Source organism: Callorhinus ursinus, unplaced genomic scaffold, assembly GCF_003265705.2.
Source record: "Callorhinus ursinus isolate GAN/ISIS: 27379988/994484 unplaced genomic scaffold, GSC_fseal_2.0 scaffold20, whole genome shotgun sequence".
NCBI lineage: Eukaryota > Metazoa > Chordata > Mammalia > Carnivora > Otariidae > Callorhinus > Callorhinus ursinus.
This window is the reverse complement of record NW_027397082.1, coordinates 16940218-16964344: the sequence shown is the minus strand read 5'-3', so window position 1 is coordinate 16964344 and position 24127 is coordinate 16940218. Positions and strand designations below refer to the sequence as shown.

Sequence of the window (24127 nt, the reverse complement as noted above, 5' to 3'; positions counted from 1 at the left end):
CTTTGGCATTGGACATTCAGGATTTCTGCTGTGGGGTGGTTAATTCGGGGCCTCAGGGCCAGCCAGACACGGGTTTGAGTCCTGGCTCTACCATTCATGGGCTGTGTGATTCTGAACGTGTTGCTTGCCCTCTCTGAGCTCAGTACAATGGGTTTGATATGGCACTATCTGTTAGGACGCTAAGTGAGACCATAATGAGGAGGAGCCTAGCACAGTGCCTGGCATTGAGTAAACATTCCGTAAATTTCAGTTGTACTATTGTCTTGTTGTCATTGTTCTCTAGGTGAGTGCAGTGAGGCATGCTAGAAAGAACACTGGCATGGGAGTCGGGAGACCTCGATTCGAGTTCTAATCCTGCCCCTATATACTTGCTACATGAGCTCACCTCACCTCTCTGGTTGTCATTTCTTCTAGAATAAAGCAGACTAGCTCTGGAATCTCACACTATCTCATGGAACACCTGTATGAGAAGGTAAAATGAGTTCTGTGGGCACATGTGAAATGATGCCTTGTAGATGCCCACCTTGGTCATGGAGATCACCATGTTCATTAGTATAGCAAAGGCTCTGAGAAGTCCTGCAGGGAAGAAACCTATAGAGCTTTGTTTAGGTCAGCATTTATTAATAATCTTGACATGCTGGGGAATTGGCTCATTTCATCATCACATTATGACTAATTCCAGTTTTACAGAAGAAGCAAATAAAGCACAGAGAGGTTAAGTAATTTCTCAAGGCCACACAGCCAGTAAGCAAGATTTTCAGTGAGGCCATCTGAGTCCAGAGCCTGTGTTCCGTCTGATCTACTGGTCTGTACTGCCTCCGGCACTATCCACAGGTCTCTGATTATAGAGCAGGTCCTCCAACAATTCCTACTAACAGCCGTGGAACACAGCTGGGACGAACCCAGGCTACAGACATTCTGAAACTTCTTCCAGCTCTAATAGTCCACGGCTCCAGCACTGCAAACAGCACCATTATGAGTGAATTCAGTGTCTGACCTATCATTCAATCCGACCGAGCCTTTCGATTCAGGTTATGTGGGAAAAGCTGGAATGAGCATGACCTCCTAGCCCTCAGCATCTAGGGAGGGGGCACTGCCCCGTTGGGCTGCTTAGAGTATGCAGGCCCCTGTCCCACGTCAGCTGAGCTGACTTCAGTCCCTTTCTGATCTTGCCATTCCGTGGTCCAGGGGGTCTGTGAGCTGGCTAAGAGCAGATCTGGAGAAACAAGGCAAGGGAAGGAGCCGAGGGCAGTGGGTGCCTAGGGATGGGGGAGACTGGTGAAGAGGTGCTAAAAAGCCACCCAGGTTTGCCATCAGCCAGTCCTTCCAGGGCCCCGCTTCCCCAGTCCTAAATTGCCCTGAGGTCTCTAGCTCCTGGCCTGCCCCACACCATTTTCTGGGAGCCACTGACATGGGCCACCATTTGCACCGTGTTATCATTCTAGAAGACGCATTTTCAGATAAGAGAGAGGGTGGCTGCATTGTGTACCTCTGAGACCTCCACCCAGATGTGGCTGGCACAAGTTTGGTTTCTCCAGTGCGGTGGCATGGGAGGGGGCCCCAGGCAGACTGTCCTCAGACCTTCTTCGAAAGGACCCCCCTCCACGAAGCCCACCACTCTGGGTAGGTCTGTGCAAGGACAAAAACGTTTTACACTTGGCAAAACAACCGTGGGCATCCTGCTCTTTCCATGGGATCAAACATTTTCCTCTTTTTAGGAACATCATTTTGATTTCTAATCAATGGAAATCTTCTGGGTAAAAGCCCAGGGACTAAGGGTGGGGTGGGGGCATGGCACACGGGGCTGGAGTCCCATCCATCTGGCCGCCCACCCCCTGCCCCCAGCCCACCCCTGGGCTGCCTTTGGCCTGCCTGGACTGTTTCTCCTGGATCTCCATCTAGGAAGCTGGGCTCACGGAGCTTCTGTAAATCAGTATTTCAAACACAGGAGTTCTCTTTTTGAAGGACGGAGCTGAAAATCCTTTTGAAATGGAAACAGCGTCTTGTTCGCAGCAGCAAGTGAAGCCTTGTCACAAGGGCTCCTGGTACATCGGGGCTTTGGGGCCATGTCACCCTCCTGGGAGGTGTCCTCTGCTTGTGTGTGATCTTTGTATCTTGTCGGCAGGCACTGGCTGGACACCCACATGAGGCCAGGCTTCCTGCTTGTTATTGAAGACGCAAAGGTAACAGATGTGGCCTTCAAGGAGCTCCTGGTCCGGAGAAGGTGGACAGACAGAAACTGTCCTCCTATGGAGGATAGGTGTCCTGCCTGGAGGCATGCACAGTTTTCTGGGGTGCTCGGCTTTCCCTGGGGAGTCAGGGGGCTTCTAGGAGGGGCACCGTGGGAGCTGAATGCATCCCCAGGAAAAAGACTAGTAGGGGCAAAGGGGTGGCAGCCTAAGGGACTCTGGCTAGTTGGGAACGGCTGCACTTCTGATGGACTGGACTGCAGGGCGGGGAGGAGAGGCAGGTGCCAAGGCCTGAGCAACACTTGGAACGAGCCCACAGAGGGCCCAGCCAAGCCCCTCACAGGTTCTTGTGGGCAGTGGGGGCTCCCCTGAGGGTCTTTAAGGAGAAAAGGGATACAATCAGCTTTATCCCAGACTGGAAATCCTTTTCCTGAGTCTATGTGGGCTAACAGAGATGGAGAGATTCTACCAGTTGGGTTTCCCCAGAGTACCAGCCCACTTGGAAGGGATGAACAGATCAATCTTCGCTCTCTGCCTCAGTCTCCCCATCAGCAACACTCCTGGCCCAGGCCAGCCCTTAGAATGAGGGCCACAAGAACAGTCAATCCTACATCTAGGACTAAGTATAACGGGAAGCCATGGTGCTTCTTCAAGGAGTATGTTTCGGTTGGGACATGAACCTTTCTCTCTATTAAGGTGAGAGCCAATGATGGGCCATGCATGGTGGGAGGGAGATGCCTGGGACTAAGAACCACCCAAAATAGTCTCAGTTTTCGAATCTGGGAAGTGGGGATAAAAATGAATGAGTCTGGGCGATGTGGAGGGTGGGCCTTCAAGGCTGTCCTTCAGGGCTGACCCCCCCTCCCCCCGTCTGACTACAACCAACCCCTCATCCCTCCCACAAAGAAAGCCATTGATCCTGAAAGCAAGTCTATCTTGGACAGCAGAATAATAGAAGCAATCTCAGCTTTTTGAAGAAAAAAAAAAAATTCTAGCTGCACCCACCAGGAAATGGAGACTTGTATAAATGTCATTACCATGGCAAAGAGCAAGTTGATCATTCCCTCTCGCTGCCCCCCCACCCACCCCCTGCCCCGGGATATTTATTTTATCCCACAGACAAACACTGCAAACATGTATTTCACACGCAGGAACGGGGTAAATGGAGTCACTTATAAAACTGTTAGTCGGAGCCCCTAAAGTATAGCTCACGCTTGTTAGTGAGATGAAAGTCTTCGACTTTTTGAGGCCACAGAACCATTAAATATTAACCGCATAACCATGTTGCCCATTAAATTAATTTATGGAGTTAAAGAAATGCCTTTGGAACCCCTCTTGATAGACACCCAGCCCTCAAGTGCCACATAAAACAATCACCTGGCTGGTGCTCGGTAAATTTTCCGTGACGCCCATCCAATCTGCTCCATATATGTTTAAAATTAACACTGAGATTTGGGCTGTGAAACCACCTCTGGGCAGAGGGACCGGCTGGCCAGCGAGGGCAGGGAGCCCGAAGTCTGGGGAGGTCTACCGCACGGTCAGACTTTCCACGTCTGAGTCCTGGCAGAGGAGCTGGTCGCTCTGGGTGCAGAGCCAGCTTCACAGTCTTGGGTGCATTTGAATCCCCAGCAAATCCTGGCCTAGGAGTTCACGTTGTCTAGCAGTCCAAGGAAGACATTGGCCAGCCAAGCAGAGCTGCACAGGCAGGGTACTGGAAATAAAAACCCCAGAGGTTCTCAGCAGTGTGTCCAAGGACAGACATGGACAAAGGAAGGGCTGGCCATGGAGTAGACCGTACATGGCACCGATCATGGAATTCACAGAGGGGGCCAGTGATGTTGAGCAAAACTTGGATCCCGAGTGGCCACAGATTGGACCATGAGGAGGCAGAACTGTGATGGGCAATGCCGGCGGGGGGGCACTGGCCATAAGCACTGTTTCTGGCTTATCCCTAATGGCCATTGCAAGGTCATTCCAAGGTCTCTGACTATCAGACCACAGATCCCAGCTTTCTAGTTCAGCAGAATGAAAGGTCACTTCTGCACTGACCTGCCCCCCCTTGCCATTCCCAGAGTAAATTAGAGGCCTCAGAGAGGGCTGGCTGCTTGCTGAATCCCGGACACTGCTCCTTGTTGCCTGGCTCTGAGCAGCTCTTGTCTGGGCTAATCAGGTTAGGAGGCCCCGCCTCTTGCAGACCCCACTTAAATGGCGCCCCCGGCCACCAGCAGCAGCACCACTGGGGCCCCAGAGCCCCCCTGAATCTCATCCTGATTCAGGAGTCCGGTTCAAAGCCTGATCCCCGGAGATAAGATGTTATCGGTTTCCTCCTCCGGATGGCCCAGGACACAACGACTGCAGATGCCTCAGGCTCCACCAGCCTCCGAGGCTGATGTGAGCCATAAATCCCCAGCTGGGAGAGGCCTGCCCCCTTCACCCCCTCCTCCATGGGCTGTGCCCATTTATTTAGCTTCTTGGGAAAGTAATAAAGAGAAGTAAGAGCTCAGGAGGCAGCCATCAACTGAACTGGAAATGGCAAATGCGCTTTAAAGAGAAAAATGAATATTGATCTGAAGAAGAGGAGCTTCTCGGGTTAAGTAAGGGAATTTATCATGGGGAATTCTTTCTAGGTCAAGGCAGAAAATGTGATCAGGTATAATTGACACAGCTACAAAATTGAAACTTGGGTTAATGCAGACTCTATGGGAGCGCTCGTCTTCCTATTGTCTTGGGAGCACCAGTTAATACATTTAGCAATTTGCTTCTTATTTAAACATTTTATTGCCCAACATAGTGTTTCTGAATCATGAAGTATTAGCACATAAAGAGACCCTGCAGTCACAACTCTGCGTAGGGACAGAGCATTTGAGAAGCGACAAACACTATGATACACATTCTCCAGTCTAGCCCCCTTCAGGAGCCCTGCAAGGGAGCTGTCTTTACCCTGTTTTATAGATGACGGAACCTGGGGCTCAGAGAGGTAGACTAGCTTGCCCAGAGTCATGGAGCTAGTGGCGGGGTGGGGGTGGGCAGTGGGATTCGATCCCAGCTCTTCTCACTCTAATAGCAGCACTTGCAACCAAAGACAATCCCACACTTGCCTCTCCTCAAGATTCTTGAGTCAGACTCCACAGCGGGTTTCACTTAACTAAGAAATCCTATCTCCATGAAAGCCAGTGGGAACATTAACTTGTTTATGCCTTGTAGTAATAATAATCAAGAGCTGGCGTCAACTGAATACCTCCTCTGTGAAGGACGCTTGCTGGTGCCTGGCCTGTGTCAGGCAGTTCCTTTCCACCCCATGACGGCCTTCTGTGGAGCTACTGTTCTCCTCCCTATCACACAGATGTGGAAACTGAGGCTCTGGGAAGTTAAGTGGCTTGCCCAAGTTCACAGAGCTAGTGAGGGATTTGAACCCAGGTAGCCTAGCCATCCGGAGGCCAGGTGCCAAGGCCACTGAAGTAGGAGCCTGTCATTTTCACTGCAGGGGTCCCAGGCTCTAGTCAAACTGGAAAGACAAATGGGCTCTTCCTCATGACACTGCTGACACTCTCCCTCTCTTCTATGGCATTGGCTGTTTTCATGCACACGTGCCTCTGTGTGTGAGTGTGTGAGCACTTGCATGGCTAAAAATGTGTACATGAACATCCGTAACCATCAGGACTTCCGTGAATAAACAAATAGGCATTTCAGAGGTTTCAGGTGCTATTGAACTCAGAACCGATTCCAACAACTCTGGTCCCAAAAGTAATTCAAAGCAATAGCTCTCCTGTGTCCAGCAAAATGTCACATACAGAACATCCCGTCGGTGGGAGACCCGAGCTCCCAAGCCACTGGAAGTGATTTAAAATAGTGTTTTGTAAACATGGGCATGTCCCGAAAGAAGTCTCAGCTGTGATCCCAAGGCCCTTGTGCCCCAGAGGGTGGCCCAGTCACGAGTGACCCCTCCCTGAGGGACACTCAGACCCACTGCCCTGGCCTTTCTGGGCGTCAGGCTGCACCTGCTAGACCGCAGCAGGAGGTTTGGGACAGACGGCCCTCCTTCACAGATGCACAGACTCTCTGGCAGATGGACCCCCCCCCCCCGCCACCGCCTCCCGCCCAGACACAGCCTTACCCGGCAATACTCATCAATGGGCTTCAGCCTCTTCACAGCTACATCCCGGATGTGGCTTCTCCGGAAGAGGATTTTGCCTGGAAGAGAGACGCTTGTGAGCCGGGTGACTCTGGGGAAAGCTGCCATGGGACGCGGGCCTCCTGCCCTCCCGTTTCCCTCTCCCTCGGCTTCCCAGCGTTTTAGCTGGCCACCAAGTGCCACCACCTCTGCCCCTTGTCAAGAAAACAAGAGAGGAACAGTCACCTCTCCCAGGGGGCAGGAGGCGCCCGAGGCTGAGGGCCCAGGACCGCTGGGGCACGGGAGCAGCCTCCGAGGCTGCCATCTTGGCCAAATCACCTTGTCTGGGTCTGATGGCAGGATCGATGGCCTGACGTGGGCGCGGCTCCCAAGTGACCTCACGAATAAATACAAAGGACAGCCCAACCCACACGCTGTGTTTTGTTCTCAGGCCCTTCCCTCCTTGAGAAATCGGCATTCACTCCTGCCAGCCAGGCAGGAATTCCTATTCTTAGTTTAGGTGGGTGGCTATTTCCAGGGCGGGCGCGGGCCAACGCCAAGGGAGCACGGCGGCCCCAGCCTGACTTTCCTCCAGCCTCTCTGTACACACAGCCTTTAGCAGTTCAGGTCATGGTTTAGATGGGCTGGTACACCCCTCTGCAGGTATGGGCGGGGCTTACAGGAAATGCCAGCCCCTCAAACCTTCCCAGCAGGCTCTTCTGAGCTAGCCCAATTCCATTTCAACAACGAGATCAATGCATAGTCCTTTTCAGCCGGTTCAATTTAGAATTTGAACTCCTTGGTCCGACTTTCAAGTCCTAACACAGCTGACATTTCTGTGGCCCGTGGCCATCAATGTCTAGGTCAATGCCCCTTTAGAAGGCCTTCTTGCTTGATTGGCCAAGCTGGGAGTAATCTCCCTCTTTCCAGAACATTCACACACTTTGTCCATTCCTAAGGCATGTGCCCCATTCTGCTGTATGTTACAGGTATTTGACAGCCTCTTTCCATCAGGGGCCTGTGTGGCACATCTTAGAAACACATGGCTCAACAAGCGGCAAAGTGCTGGTCCTAGAGCTGTAATAGGCATCTGTTGTCCCTGTCTGTCCGATTTCCCTCTGGAGAGCCTCCCTCCTCCATTCCCAGTCCCTGTGGTTCAAAGGGGCCAACCACACTCCCTGGCAACAAGGGTAGGCATGTGACCCAGCCCAGCCAACCAGAGTCACAGTGATTGGCTCAGAGATGGGCAGGGGACCCGATCTGCCCCAAGGAGGGTCAGCCCTGAGACTTCTGCTGGAGCCCTTTCTCTCCCACAGTCGCTGAGCTGGAAGGATGAAAGCCTGGAGCTTCTTGTGGCCATCTTTATTACTGCCTGAGAAGGAAACCTACTGAGAGAAAGGGGCGGTGCCTGGAACAAATGCTCAATAAATGCTTCCTGAATGGTTGAAAAGCAGAGTAAAGAGATGACAAAGGGCAGATTCCTTTGACATCTTTTGAGCAGCTGGAGGACATAGCTGTTCTGAACCCAAGGTCTACTTGATACCTGTCACATGTATAAAGCAAAAAAATTATTTTTTATTGAAATTAGTTGGAGATGGATTTTTATCACTTGCATCAAAGGAGTTCTAATTAAGATAAATGCCACTGCATGTGAACAAATATGTAGCTTGCATATCAATTCACGTGAGCTTCTTCTGTCGAGGCCCTAGGGAGGTACTGAGCGTTGTCGTGGTTTAGGTTGTTTCCCAGAAGCAGACCCAGAGATGAGGTGCATCAGTGGTTTATTTGGGACCTGTTCCTGGACGATGCCAGGGGGGTGTGGAAAGGAAGGCAGGAAAGGGAAGGGAGTGTTACCCAGCCAGCTAATCCCCATGGGGAGCCACAGCTCAGGTCCGCTGCTGAACTCCGGGGGATAGTAAAATGGACTATACCTCAGAGGTATCCCGACTGAGGGCGAGCGAGGAGCATTTATCACCAGCTCCCCGCTTGGGACCATATGAGAGCATTGCATCTCTGGCACTTGAGCAGAGTAGGTTTGTGAGGCTAGGAACAAAGCCCCCGGCTGTTCCCATGAGCAGCCTGTGGAGATAGAGGTGAAGGGTAGGGGTCCAGGAGTGGGGGGCACTGAAGGCAGCTGCTTTCGCCTGAGCTCCCTGTCACCTGAGGTACCGGTCACCAGCCCTGTGTCTCACGTCCCCCCACATCGGATGCGACCAGCTCCTTCCTCCCCTTGGTGCCACACTCCACTCAGCACAGGGCTTTGCACACAGCAGAAGGTGCCCCCCAGGTACCCGCTGGCCCATTCACTTTCCTCTCCTGGATTGTCCCTCCAGCTTTCTCTCCTGCCTTCCTCTCTGAGGCCGGGCACACGAGCCATCTCCCCGGCAGAGGCACGATACTCCGCAGACTGGACAATGTCATCAAGATAAATTGGCTCTGCCACGTGTGTTCCTTTTGAAAGGAGATAAAACGTGATTTATCAAGACACGGGAGAATTCTTTTCCTTGGGGGAAGATGTCACAGATTTGGTATTCCTGGCCTCTTTGCCTCCTACCCCTTTTCTGGTTGCCTGTCACCTTACTGCCCGCATGCCGCAGGGGCATAGGCGCACAGCCCTGGGGACGGCGCGGGCACTACACGTGCAGCAGCAGGAGACCCACTCTCGGGCCTGACCAGATGCCAGGCAGCCCTGGCCAGGCTTTCTGAGCGCTCTGCCTGAGCCTCCTTCCTCGGGAGCTGGAAGTTCCCCTGGCCCAGGGACGCCTGTGGCCACGCGACAACCCGAAGGACTCGTCTGAGCAGCGGAGGAAAGTGAAGGAGAGACCGCAGTGGGGACCCAGGCCCACAGACCTGGCTCTACCCTGCGCTCCTCCTGAAAGGAGAGGAAACACGACTTATCCATTCTCCAAAAATAGCACGCCTGTCCCTTCCCATCCTGGCGAGCGAGGAAAAGGAGAGGAGGCAGATGGGAGACAAACTGCCTCCCTCTCCAATGCCCCAATCTCAAGGCTAACCCCTCCTCTGAGTTTGGTGTCCCCAAAATGTGGGGATAGATACAAAGATCACAGAACACCTGATCCCACTGCAGGCAGAACCAGCAGAAAACTAATGGTTAAGGGACAGTGAAGGCCTCCCTAAGGTGCAGAAGGCTGGGAGAAGGAAGGGATGGGGGTGGGAGAAGTGGGGGGACAGGTGCATGGGCTCCCCACCCACACTGGTACGGCACCCCTACCTCGCCCCTCGCGCCGACCCCCTGCAAGTGAGGCCGCCCTGCCTCTGTGCCGGACACCTTCCACCCCTCCCCCTTCCCCCAACACACACACACACACAAGGCTCATGGGTCTGTTGCTCAGCGGCAAAGTCAGAGGAGAATTTCCATAGCAGCCATTTCCCGGCTGATTTTTTGGAACCCCAACAGGGCTTCTCTCCTTCCCACTGAAATCCTGACAGGAGCAACATTTTCTTTTCTTGGGGCTTTGGCACAGGCCGCAGAGGGTAGGAAGGGGAAAGAGGGAGGGAAGATTTGGAAGGGATTCTATGGTCTTGACTTCTCTGTTAGGAATCCAAACTGCACCAGGAAAGCCACACCGGGAACTGGATTGAAAGGGAGAGGGGAAAAGAGGAGGAAGAAAATCCCCATTAAAGAAGCCGAGACCACAGGGCATTAAAGGCCTCTTATAAATGTAATTCAGCCTGTTCATAGCTCCTGCCAGAGTCTTCAAAGCCATGCAGATGCTGCCCCAGAAATATGATAAAGCATCATAAGGAAGATTACACACGGGCCATGAAACAGACCTCAGGATGTAACTCATTCCTTAAAGTGGAGAAGAACGCTGTCCAGCCTGATAGGGTCCAAGCACATAAGTGTAGGTCCTGCTTGCTGCCGCTCTGTGCTGGGCTGAGAAGGGAGGACAAGCAGAAGGAGCAGGGGGACTCAGCAGGAGTCCTGGGTTCAAGTCCTGCCTGGGCCACAGGCCAGCTGTGTGGCCCTGAAGCGAGTTCCTCCTCCACTGTGGCCTCTGCAGTCTCATCTGGAGATGGAAGGCCTGGGGCTCCACAGCTCTCCCTCCAAAGGCCCTAAGATGTACACAGTGGGGGTGGTGGCACTGAGAGGCAGAGGAGGAGCGGGACAAGCAGAAATAGTAACCAAGTGCTCACTATGTGCCAGGCACATTCTTAGAGCTTTCCATTGGATTCTCTTGCTTAACCTCACAACATTGAAGCAAGCACTTTTTTTTTTTTTTTAAGATTTTATTTATTTACTTGACAGAGAGCGAGAGAGAACACAAGCAGGGGGAGCAGCAGGGAGAGGGAGAAGCAGGCTCCCCACTGAGCAGGGAGCCCAACACGGGGCTTGATCCCAGGACCCCAAGATCATGACAAAGGCAGATGCTCAACCACCTGAGCCACCCAGGCGCCCCGAAGCAAGTACTTTTACTATCCCTACTTTGCACAGGAGATGGTAACTCAGAGAGGACTTGTCCAAAGTAACACAGCTATTAAGTGGCTGAATGGAGATTTCAACCTGGGATCTTGGAGCTCACGTAGCAAGGGGGAGAGAGAAGGCAATGAATCCAGAGTTCTCTGGGGTCCGATCAAGTAAGGCCTTGAGAGCCATGGTGAGGACTTAGGATTTTATTCTGTGTGTGATGGGAGCATTATCAACGTCTCCATCCTGCTAGGGGCTATGCTGTGGTCTGGGGAATAGCTGCTTTGGGGGCTGACTGAGAACTGTGTAAGCAGTAACCGTGGAGGGTGGGATACGCCATGGCGCACCACGTACAAACAGTCCTGAGGTCTCTGCCTATCTGATACAAGTGGACCGGTGGAACGGACCAACAAAGTGGGAAGGAGAGGGGACCCCAGTGTCCGGTGGGCTCTGGAAAGAAAGAGCTTCCTGAAACAGCACACCTCCATGTCCTTCCTGTTCCCCACCCCTGCTTTGGTGGGGCAGGTATCAGCCACAGGTTGGTGGGCATTGCCTGGCAGAGGTCAATCTCTGCCCCAGTCCCCAGTGTGGCCTGAGCTTCTCACCAGGAGTGTCCACTCTGAGCCAGGACACACAGATGGGGCCTTGACTCAGGAAGGTCCCCATGCTTGGGGGGCAGACGTATTGCTTCCTCCTGCCCAGGATACCAATGAGGCATCTCAGCGGTACCTGATGGGTCTTAGTAATTGGCATTGGCTTCTAGAGAATGAATTGTTTCATTAACCAGGCCACTGGCTAGTAGGAAAGGACTCGCCTTGGGTCCTCTTTTGGTGCCTCCAAGCTGATCTGTTCTTGGCAGCCTCTCTTCTTTAAGTTCGCAGTGTGTATGTGTGCATGTATACTTCCCCACATAACCTCGTTTCCCCTGCTTTCTCTGCCATCTGGAATGCCATCCATCCATCACTGTCTTGAAGCTCCAGGTGCTAAGAACACCACAGAGAACAAGACAGATGGGGACCCTGCTCTCAAGGAGTTTACATTTGAACTGGGAAGGGGATAAGCAGAGAAGGGGTACAGTACACGATTTTCCTATCTAGTAAGTAGTTTGGTTGCAAATGTGTCTCCCCCTTCCTCTAAAAAAGAATAAAGCAGGGTAATGGGAAGGGGCATGCCTGGGGCGGCAGGGAGAATTCAGCTAGTGGTCAGGGAAGTTTGGTGGAGACTTTGAGGCGGAGAGGGAGCTCTGGGGCAAGAGCGCTCAGCCAGAGGCAACCACACAGGGAAGCTGAAAGACGGAAAAGAAGCCACATAGCAGTCATGTAAGCCACAGAAAGGAGTTGGGTTTTCTCTGAAGCACCTTGGGCCCCCTTCCCCATCCCAAGGCCTCCTCCATGAAGCCTTCCTTGATTGCCTGCCTTGCCCTCCTTTGCCAGGCTCCAGGACCCTCTGGCAGTCACCTCACTCTCACCTCCTATCTCCTGCTGTCCCAGAAAATTTATCAGGGAGCCACCATCTCAGGGCCCCCTGGTATAGGCCACCCCAGTCTCCCAGGGCACAGGTGCTCCCAACCCTCTCCCTTCAGTGCAGCCCAGAGAGCCTGAAGCGTCACAGGAGACTGGCCTAAGAAACAGGGGAGGCCACAGCAGGGCCTGGAGGCCCCAGACCACATGGCAGAGACCTTGTTCTCCACGAGCGACACTCCTACCCATCTAATTGGATCTGAGGACAAAGAGGGAAGGCGGTGCATTAGCCTCCCAGGGCGGCTATAACAAAATACCATAGGTTGGTGGCTTAAAATAACAGGAATTTATTCTCCCTGGTTCTGAGGCCAGAAGTCTGAAAGCATGGGCAAGGCTACGCTCCCTCTGGAGGGTCAGAGGACAATCCATCCTGGACTCTTGCAGCTTTGGTGGCGCCGAGTGTTCCTCGGCGTGTGGCAGCATCACTCTGGCCTCTGCCTCTGTCTTCACGTGGCCTCCTGCCTCCGTCTGTGTCTCAATCTCCCTCTGCTTTTCTCCCATAAGGACACCTATCTTTGGGTTGATGCCCACCCTCAATTCAGGATGATCTCATCTCTGGACCCTTAACGTAATTACACCTGCAAAGACCCTTTTTCCATGAGGTCATATTCACAGGTTTGGAGATTCGGATGTGGACATATCTTCTGGGGGGCTACGATTCAACCCACCACACGGGGTTATGGGAGCGTCCGCAGAGCTGGCCTGACAAGTGACAGTCTTGTATCCCTGAATTGCAGTCACCCTGAGGGCAGGGATGACTTTCTATAACTCCCCTTTGTTCCTGGCAATCCCTGGCACGGAGCTGAGTGCCATGAATGTGGGTGTTGCCTGATGCCCTCAGGAGGGTCAGAGGATTGTCTGGCGAGAGTGTGTCAAGGGTCTCTGGAGCCCAACAGGGAACAGACAAGCTGTGTGGATCAGAGAGCAAGTAAGTATTGGGGGGGGGGTCCTCTCTGGCTCTGCTGGCTGATGTGGCACCCAAAAGAGCCTCTTTGCCAAACCAGCTTGGGGAGAGAAGATGCAAAGGTCACCGGAGGAACCTCCCCACCCCTGAAAAAGATGACATGCATGTAAGCTCATAGAGTGTGCTATGGTCTGAATGTCTGAGCCCTCAAAATTCATGTTGAGATCCTAATGCTCACTGTGATGGTATTGGGGTGGAGCCTTGGGGGGGGGGTGAGGGGAGATGGGAGGCAGAGCCCTCACAAATGGGACTGGTGTTGTTATAAAAGACACCCCACAGAGCTCCCTAAGGCCTCCATCCTGTGAGGATACAGTGAGAAATCTGCAACCAGAAAGAGAACCCTCACCCGACCACGTTGGCATCGTGATCTCGGACTTCCAGCTTCCAGAGCTGTCGGGAATAAATTTCCGTTGTTTATCAGCCACCCAGTCTGTGTTTTTTTGTTATAGCAGCCCGGCCAGACTGAGACAGTGATACAGACACAGGCACTGCCTGTGGGGAGGAAAAAGAATAATTAGCTTCCACCCCCACAGCTCTGGCTCTGAGTCTAGCATGGCAGGCATCTGTGGGGTTGCCCATCAGCATCTCTAGTGCAGTGCCCTGAGCTTTTTGAGGGACAATCCCTCCTTCCTTCTCAGTCTGTCTGATTTCAGTAGGGCTCACCTCACCCCAAACTCCTGGCATTACCAATCAGTATGGTCCAGCCTGGGGCATGTGACCCAAGTCGGTCCGAGGAGAATTAGCCGGGACTTTTGCTGGAACCACCAGAAAGGGAAGTACTCTTTCTCCAAGGGCTGCTAACTCAGACACTGTAGACCCAAGTTGCTAGGAAGGATCTTTGCAAATCTGTCACCATCTGGGGGAAAGCCTGTCCGAGTGGCCAGAGAACAAAGCAAAGCTAAGAACTAGAGAGACACACGATTTGGTCACCTGCATCCAGCCATGCCTGAAACCATTACCCCCGAAGTTTTCAGTTATGTGAGCCAGTAAATTTCCCCGATTTTTCTTAAACCAGACTGAGATGGGTCTAGTCCTTGTCACCTATAGGTTCCTGACTAGTACATCTGGCCCTGCCATTTACTGTTGTGTGATGTGGGCAAGTCACTGCCTATTTTGAATCTCAGTTTCGTCAAACTGCAAAATGGGTCTTGTAATGCCTAACTCAAAGGATTACTGTGAGGCGTCAACGAACCTGTGTACAAAATCGTCGAACACAGAGCCCAGCCCGTAACAAACGTTGAGCAAATGGGATCTCTTAAGAGCTGACAATTCCAGGTCAAGTAGGTGGGGTAGCGTGGGGGTGGGGGTACAACCTGGCCCCGCCCACCTCCTCACCGGCCAGTGGGATCTGAGCACCATAGTGTTTCCCCAGCACCCTCCATCCCCTGTCTTCTCCACTCAAGGCCAAACACTAGCTCCTTTCAGCCTGCAGCCACCTTTCCTGATTCAAACCCCGGCCCCCTGAAAACAGTGTCCCACGCAGCTCCCATTGCTCTCCTCTGGGACGCTCTTCCGTCTGCCCAGTTCCAAGAGCAGAAAGCAGAACACAGCCGAGAGGCAGCCATTACTCACTCCACCCGCCCACCTGGGGGCGCTAGGGTGACTCAGCAGGTGAGCCTCCCACGCGGCACTCTCCGCCCCCTCTCCCACACACTCGGGGAAACAGACTCGCAAAAATCCACCAGGGTTTCCACGGATGGCAACCTGAACTCTCTTGCAGCCACAGTATGCCTACAGTAAGACCCATCACTTCCAGGGGAGGTAAGTGATCTTCCAAATTCTGGTTTGGAGGGTCCCATCCCCAGGGCAGAGCCAGGCTTAAGGGAACACAGCCTTTCACTGCCCCGCCCTCAGTGGGGCCAGGTGGGATTTATGGGTGTCTGCTAGAAAGAAAGCACCTAGGCCTGGCAGGCACAGCAGAGGTTTTAATTCATCTTTACTGAATCAAACGGAATTGAAGTCTTTTTGAGCAGCCTTGTAAAGCCATCTGTGATCAGAACAATTTTTTCCTTTTTTTAAAAAAAAAAACCTTTTTTTGAAGTATGATATACATACAGAAAAGTGCACATGCATATGTACAGCTCAATTTCACAAACAGAACCCACCCTAGGTAACCAGTGCCCAGGCCAAGAAAGAGAGTCGCGTGAACCCCAGAAGACCCTGATTGCGCCAGAGCAGATTTTAGGTGGGGTTTGTTAGCACTTCTGTCCTGGTATCAATGTTAGAACTCTGGAGTGGGTTGTAGAGAAGGGCCACTAACACGTTTATTGTCTTAGTGGTATCTACTTTTATTTTCTCCAGGCTTATTTAAAAATACACGCTTTAAGATTTGATTCAAGTTGCAGCAAATTAAGTTCACAGTGAGTCTGGATCCTGGGAATGAAGTCCCTTTTCTATGAAATGTGAACACTTTTATTAATTGTGGTAAACGGGGCAGATGCTTACCTACAGTGTTAGCTCTGGGAAGAGCTGTGTTCACAGAAACAAAACCCCTGAATTTGTCAGCTTGTTCTGTCGTTGTTTCACAGAATGCCCAGCCTTGGTCTTTAGCCCTGCTACAGACCAGAGATACTTCATTAGCTACACGATCTTACTGTGGATTACATGCTGCCAGACAATAGCAGCTTGGGTCTTATGAATCCCCTACAAGGTAGCCGGCATCTAGGGATTCCCAATAAATATCAGATCAAGGAGGGATGCTGGCTACGGTAGCACCATGGGTTGGCAGGGCACGTAGGCTGGCCCAGCCCAACCCTAGGAGGCAGACAGGGCATTGTGGTTGACCTCCCATGTGCTCCTGAGCCCCAGGGAAGGGAGAGGCTTTGGGATTCAATACAACAATACTTACAGTGGCCGGCTGAGGACAAACGCCACTTGGGTGCCATTGGGGTTCCTTAAGGCACAGGCTGTGGTCTCATTCAGAGCTCAGCTTGGACGGGGCTGAGCACAGCCTGGGGAACAGCTTGGTAAACCTGTGTAATACCTACACTAATGCAGGGCCTGGTGGCAAAGGCTGAGGCCACTGACCTTCTCGGCCACAGTCTGATTTCACCTTCCAGATTTCACCTTTCCCATTCTTGGTCCATTGGGAAGGTTTAAAAAAAAAAAAAAAAATCAAAATCTAGCGCCACTCAGCTGCCAGCACAGGATCAGAGAGGGTGGGTTGCAGAGTTGAGAGGCCCCCGGCCTTTCAAACCCCGGTGTCCTGGGTGCATTAACCGGCCTGGGCGTCCGCCTTCTCCTATGCCGGGTGGGACTACAGAGCTGAGACGGGGACTGGAGGCACATGGCTGGGCGCGTGGGAGCCGTCCGACACCAAGTACCTGTTGTCACGGAGAAGGTGAGGCCCCATCACTCCGTGTTTGGCCAATAGCCCAGGAGCTATGCAGTGACCTTTTCTCTCTGATTCCCAGTCCATTTTCTACCCAGTAGCCCAAATAACATTCTTAAAATGAAACCTTTGCTTAAACCTTTCAGTGCCTTCCCAGGGCACTGAGAGCAAAATGGGAACTCCTTTCTGTGGCCCGAGAGGCCTGGCAGGGTCTGACCCACCCCTCCCTCTGCCCTCTGGTCTCAGCCTGCCAGCCATGCTGAGCTCAGTGAGGGTCACAAACCTGCTACTCGGGGCCCGTGTGCATGCTGTTCCCTCTCCCGCGACACAGTCCCCCCCAGCTCTTGGCACATAACGCCTTCCATACTTCAGATCACCGCACGGGGAGGCCTCAGCAGGCCATCCTAGTGAGGTGGGGCCTCTCCACCTCTCTCCCAGCCCTCCACTGTCTCCTTCCCAGAATTCACTGCAACTTGTAATACTCTTATATGATGTCTCGTTTGCTATTGCATCCTCAGGGCCCAGCACAAGGATTGGTGCACAGTAGCCCCCACTGATGTTTACCAAATGGGTAAGTGTGAGTGTGTTGACACCCTCTCACTCTAGACTGTGTCTCATTTATACACACATACCCTCAAGCGGATCAGTAAGTGTAGCTCACTCTGCATGTGCTGGGGGCTGCTGGCTTGCCCTGCGGGACCCAGACAGAGCAGGGCCAGAGAGTGTGGTTAACTCAGAGCCCAGCATCAGGGCCAGGCTGCCCCCCACCGTGTGGATGTGGGTGTGGCGGGCGTGGTGGGCAGTGGCTCATACCCTCCCTGTGAGAGCCGCAGAATAAAAGGCCCCATTCAGCCCCTGCAGCCTCAGCTCCTCCCTGCCAGGGGAGGCTGCCCTCAGGAAAGGGGACGGTGGGACGCTGGGCAGAACTTCCCGGCAGCCTCTCCCTGTGGCCTGGCCCACGGGGGGGGGGGGCAGGGGGGGGGGTGGGGAGGGGGCAGGCCAGGGATATGGGGTCTCCGGGTCACAGAGACACAACAGAAAAGGCCCAGCCAGCTGAGGAGGCTATGGGCAAGCAGGGGCCATCCTGGTTCCAAGGGTGATGCTGAAAGACACCGTTGACTTCTGAAGGTCTGAAGCAGAGGAAAATCCCCAAGATGTAGAGGCCCATTGGAAAGCGGCCCCACAACCACAGGCCTGGCCGTGTGAGCCAGAGGGAAGTTTGCCTGGTTCTCTCTGGGTGGACACAGTCCCCCAAAGCCTGCTTTTCTAGAGCTTTGGCTCTGTTGGCAGAACTGAGCCCAGACAGTCAACCCTCTTTAGCAACCTCCCAGCAACACTTTTTGTGGGCTCCCCTCCTCCTCCTGCAAGGGTGGTGAGGATAATACAAGTAATAGGTAACACCACCGAGTACTTGGTGTGTGCCAAGCCCTGTGCTGTGTATTTTATATTTATTCTTTTATTTGATCTTCATCACAATCTACGGTCTAGGTACCGGATTCCACTGTCACTCCCATTTTATGGCTGGGGAAACTGAAGGTCGGAAAAGTGACCTGAGTGACCTGCCCAAGGTTCCAAAGCTAGTCAGTGGCAGGGCTGAAATTTAATGTGCTGTGGCCTTTCTCTAGGCCGCCTAGAAGTGCCTAGGCCCTTAATGGTTTTGCTCTATTCCTTCTTTTCTGTGTACCTTTCTTCTGTGTATCCCGTTGGCCTGCCTTCCCCCAGAGCTACATCTCAGCCCAACCCCATGAACATGGTCAGCAAGCACCACTCACTCACTCACTCACTCACTCACTAGTAATCCAGCCTTCCTGAATGCAGGCGCTGAAACGGGGGCTGGGCCGTGACGGCACACAACACAGATGCAGCCCAGGCCTCACAGAGCGCGCCGTCTGTGTGGGCACTGTGCTGCGGAGTGACCCATTATAGTAGAGACACACGGGAAGGGGACAGACCTGAAAAGTGGAGGGAATGAGCCAGAGCAAGGGAAGTGGAGAGAATGTTCCAGAAGGAGGGAAGAGCCTGAGCAAAGGTCCAGAGATACTAGAATCCAGCTAAAGGAAATGAATGTGTTGGGAGGTTACGGGGTGTAACGAGTGGTACTAGAAGATACTGAATGGGTGACAGGGGCTTGATCACACAGACCACACAGAGCAATGCAGAGCCATTCGAGTTGTATTATTTCAGAAACACCCTGAGTTCCTAAACCGTCAAAGCCAAGGACCACGGTTTTTACCTGGGGGGGGGGGGGGCGGGGGGGGGGGCGGTGGACACATGCACCATCAGCCCCTTCTGAAGTACTTCTCCCTCCAGTCTTAGCCCTGACGGTCAGAGGATGGGGGACACACTTGGGCCTGGTCACTGGTCGGGCACGGACGGCATGGGCTCAAGCCTGTGTTCTCACCAGTGTCGAAGCCCACCACAGTCCACATGGATCCTGGGGTTAAAACCAGGAGATCCTGGAGGTCATCATGTCTAGCCCCCTCGCTCTCTGAGGTCAAGACTGAGCTCAGAGATGGCCATGGCTTACCCAACCTCACAGAGCAAGTTAGCGGCCAGGCTGGGGCTTGGCAGGGCACTGGGGCTGGCAGCCTGTTTCTGGGGTGGATTTTGCGGCTTTTGCACCTACAGGTTACGTTCCCCAGGGCCCCCAACTCAGCTGTCTTTCCTCCGTCTAACTTCTACTCCAATCCTAACCCCACAACAAGGGCTGACACCATCGGCACCATTTCAAAGGAGCCTGTGGTAGTCGGCCTCTGAGGTGGCCCCTGGTGATGGGTCCCTCGCCTCACACAGTCCCCTCCCAGGCCGTATAGGACTGACCCGTGGAGCAGCAGGACACTGGGGAAATGACAGGGTGACTTCTAAGACTAGGTTCTAAGAGATACCGCAGCCCCCTTCTTGTCTTGCTCTGAGATCACTCACGTTGCAGGAAGCTGGCCCCGTGGTGTATGGACACTCAAGCACCTTATGGAGGGGTCCACGTGGCAAGGACCCGAGGCCTCCTGCCAGTAGCCAGCACCAGTCTGCCGGCCACATGAGCGAGCCGTCTTGCCCAGCGAGTCTCCAGTTACGCCTTGTGCCAACATTTGCACTGTGACATCACAAGAGATCCTGAATCGGGCGCCTGGGTGGCTCAGTCGTTAAGCGTCTGCCTTCGGCTCGGGTCATGATCCCGGGGTCCTGGGATCGAGTCCCACATCGGGCTCCCTGCTCAGCGGGAAGCCTGCTTCTCCCTCTCCCACTCCCCCTGCTCGTGTTCCTGCTCTCTCTGTGTCTCTCTGTCAAATAAATAAATAAAATCTTTAAAAAAAAAAAAAAAGAGATCCTGAATCAAAACCGTGCAGTTAAGCTGCTCCTGAATTCCTGGCCTACAGAAACAGTGAGATGATAAATGTCCGCTGTTGTTTTTAAGTTGCTAAATTTGGGGGGTAATTTCTTACATAGCACTAGGTAACCGCCCCCCACACTGCTCCTGAGAAAGCCCCTGGATTGCCTGAATCACAGATAGTCGGGGTGTTGGTTACAAACGCAGATTCCTGGGATTTACCCCGACCCCTGAGTTAGAACGGAAGGGAATGGTGGGGGGCAGGGTGAGAACCTGCATTTTTCATAAAGCCCCTCTCATGATTCCCGTGCACCTCTGAAACTGAGAAGTACTGAATTAATCTAACTTCCCTTACAGATCTGAAGAGGCTCAGGGAGCTGCTGGGATGATCCTTGCCACACACCTAACCCAGGTAGGCCTGGGCCTAGAACCAGCACTGGACTCCCGGCTCAGTGCTCTTTATGCTTATTTCCTCCTTTGTCCATTTCAGGTTCCTTTCTGAGAGGAGTGAGCTTTCTGTTCTTAGTTTCTCTTATTTATATTTACAGTGCACACCTAGCAAAATGCTACACAAGTACTTGTCTATGTAACAGCTAGCCTGGCTTGCAAAGAACTTTGTTGGCACTAAGCAAAATGTGGATGTAAAGCTAAAAAGGATGTGGGGGATGAGACTATGTAGACAGGCTGCTGCTGCTGCAGAACACTGCGTCAGAATGAGCATGCTCTCTACCCGCCGAGATGCATCAGCTCCAGGGATTCCTCCCGGGCAAACAAAGTCCGGTGTGTATAAGGCACAAGCGATGGATGAAGACAAGGAGGGAGTGTACTGAGCTCCTGAGCTCCTGTCTCCCCAGTAGGGAAGAATAAAAACCCCACTTTCATTTTATAGCATTTTGGGCTTAGAAAGAACTCAATAAGAACAATCTTATTACATGACCCTTAACCCATTCGGTCTTTCACTGGACACATTTGTGAGGTAATACTCCAGGCGCAGGGGATCTATGGATTTGTTTCTTTATTTAATAAACATTTACATATGTTCACTATGTGTCAGGCACTGGCTTAAACCCTTTGAAAATATTAACTCACTTAAGTCCTTACAACAGCTGCACAGAGTAGATGCCATTATTCTTCCCATTTTACAAGGAAATTGAAGTACACAGAGGTTAAGTCACTTTCCCAAGGTCAAACAGCTAGTAGGGGCAAAACAGGGATTGGAAGCCAGGCGATCTAGCACTAGACTCCACCCTCTTAACTAAGATGAAATAAGGCATGATTCCTGTTCTACAGAACTCCAGTTTTTTGGGCACCCGGATGGCTCATTTGGTTAAGCATCTGACTCTCGATTTTGGCTCAGGTCATGATCTCAGGGGTGTGAGATCGAGCCCCGCACTGGACTCCATGTTAGGGTGTGGAGCCTGCTTAAGATTTTCTCTCTCCCTCTGCCCCTGCCCACACCTCTCTCGCTCTCCTTCTCTTAAAAAAAAAAAAAAAAAAAAGTAAAAACTCCAGTTTTTAAATCCCCATGACCACAGAGGAAAAGGTGAAGCCCAGAGATATCTTCTGAATTTCCCCAAGTCACACAGTGCTGAGACTAAAAGCAGGCTGATTGCCTGCTGCCTGACTTTGCCCCACTGTCTCTGTTCACAAAGCAGATCTGGCAGAAGATGGGTGTGAGGGCAGCGAACAAGGAAGGCGTTTCTAGAGCCCGGAAAGAGAGAGGGCTTCTCTAGGGCTCCATTGGCAAATCTAAAGTATCCTGAGGGATCCCACAGCAAACGAACAAGGCTCACTCACTGTCCAGGCCGTCATGATTTGTGACTGTCTGCTGCCTGCCGGTATTCATGCCTCCAGATATTCTGGGGGCAGTGTTATTTATAGACCACGTTTCCATTCATATTTTCATTGAATTCTTGCTAACCCTAGCTAGATTCCCCCCAACCCCCCCAAAACCTAGAGAGAGGAGGATAAAAACTCTTTCTCACCAAGTAAGTCAGTGGCAAAGGTGAAGGTCAAAGTCTTGGCTGTGTGTGCAGTCTTCAGCAGGAGCCCTTTGCAGGGAAGCATTCAAGACAAGGGGGCTTTCTGCACTTTCCAAAGGAAATGGGGGGTGGGGGGAAGGGCACAAAGCTGGCCTTATACAGAGGCAGCCATATTCTGCCAATGCAGTGGGATTTGAGGTGGGCCTACAAGACCTCTGTTTCCCCCAAATGTTTTACCTTTGGTATGCTATTTCATCATTAGGCATTTATTCCTTCGGTCTTAAAAGCTATTAGATCACAAAATATTGGGACTACGAGGAAACCTAGTCAGGATCAAGTCCAATCCTAGGATTTCCCAGAGGGGGCAACTCAGCCTCAGAGAGCTAGGACCTCTTCTCATCTGAGGTCCTGAATGAGGCATCTGAATGAATACACTGAATTCTACTACAATGCACAGGTGTTGGAGGAGGAACTGTCAGGCACAGTGAAAGAAACTGGGGACAGCAGAGCACGCTCAGAATTCCTCTCACACCGAGTTTTAGGAATGAACAAGTAAAACCACATGGTGTTTCCTAAGGTTCTCTTTGGTGTCCCGAATGAAAACTTTCTGGTTTTAGGGCCACATAGAAAAGGTAAAGTGGGATTTCTTTCTTCCTCTTTTTTAGTCCCTTGTTGAGCTTTGGTTTAGGCAATTGTGATGATTGTTGCTACATGGTTACTTTATAGGTGTGTGTTTACAAAGCCTGCCTTCTGGAAGTCAATTATTCCCTTCTGGCCACTATACCTGCAATTCCAGCATTGGCCACTAGGTGGCTGGCTCAACCTGGGTAGGTCAAATAAAAGGTAACAGAAAATAGTCTTAACTAGACAAGACCTTAACTGTAGGAATGTGATACTTCATTAAGTATCCAAAAAAGGACAACACTGATAAACCTCTAACTGATATAATTTAAAAAATATACAAAACTTGAAATGAAGTTTAAAGAAATGCAAACACTCTGGTACACCACCCACCATTTCATACATCAAACCTCACCTGTTAATCTCCAGGCAGTCCATCTTTGGTCAGTCTCACTCTGCAGCAAGCACTGACAGGGCACAGAGAACAGTGGTCAAGAGCCTGGGCTTAGAAGTAGAAGGACTTGGCTTTGAATCCCAGCTCTGCCATTTACTAGCTGAGTGGCCCTGGGCAAGTCATTTGTAAAGTGGGGCTACTGTCAGCAAATGAGGCGATCTAAGCACATGAGACCCTTTGCACAGTACTGGCAAGAGTTATGTACTTAAATGATAGCTATAATGCTTAGGGAGGAATCTTTCCCTTACAATTGTTTAATCTGTTAAAAGTTCCAAGCCTCACACACAGTTTCCCCAGAAGCTGTTGGCAACTTTTCACCTATAGCCAAATCTGCAAAAAGTTGGCTATAGGGCCACTTGCTAGTAAGAGAGAACAGCTCTGCCAACCCCATAGGCCTTTCTTAAGCCATCTTCACCAATTACCAACTATTAAAGGTGTAAATTCATCTTTGAGATCAGAAAGAAGAAGCTAAGAGTAAACACTGTGCCAAGCAGAGAAGGCACCAAGTTACCAGTCACTGGCTCATCTCAACCCTCCTCTCGTAGCGCCCTTATTTTGAAGCTTAGGTTTGCAATAGTTGTTTTATACAGAAGAACAAAAGATGCTCCTTTTAAAAAATGGAGCGGTTTTTTTTTTTTTTTGGTCTTAACCCTTTTGACAGAGACTCCTTAAAAGAGACCCAAGCCTGTCCCCCTCCTAACTGTGCAATGCAACTGGACACAGAGACTTTAGACATACTCGTGCTATGCTATCTTCAAAACCACGGAATATTCACGGGCCAGCCTCTCCCATCTCCAATTCAGAGAGACTTCTGAAATAAAAACCTTTGCAATCTCCTTGGCCCTAAACTTCACCCCATCTTGGAAGAGCAGGGAGAAAGAAAGAATGTCCTGGCTTACAGTTGGGGACCCAAGCATCCTCCTGGTTAGGCTGGTGTGTGTGTGTGTGTGTGTGTGTGTGCGCGCATGTGTGTGTGTGTGTGTGTTGAGGGGGTAAGGTGGGACAGAGGCTGTGCTGTGACTTATGCTCCCCTCCCGCAGGGTGCCAGAAACAGGTGGGCAACTCAGGTCTGCATAGGGATGTGAGGCCAACGAACCAGCTCTGACCAAGTTATCTGAGTGAAGCGTGGGTCAGAAACTGATTCAGCAAGGCAGGTTCAGTGGTTTATATTACATGGACTGAACATGACCCAACACCAAGG

General features: G+C 51.9%; 1 protein-coding gene across 3 annotated transcripts in view; it reads right to left on the bottom strand.

Moving 5' to 3' along the window:
• The window catches only part of SH3PXD2A (SH3 and PX domains 2A), a 235606-nt gene that overhangs the window by 112148 nt on the left and 99331 nt on the right, over positions 1-24127 (bottom strand). For all 3 annotated transcript variants that reach the window (XM_073904239.1, XM_073904238.1, XM_025880796.2), the window contains exon 4: positions 6304-6380. In XM_073904239.1, the coding sequence (XP_073760340.1) occupies positions 6304-6380 (77 nt within the window). The remainder of the gene's footprint in view (positions 1-6303; positions 6381-24127) is intronic.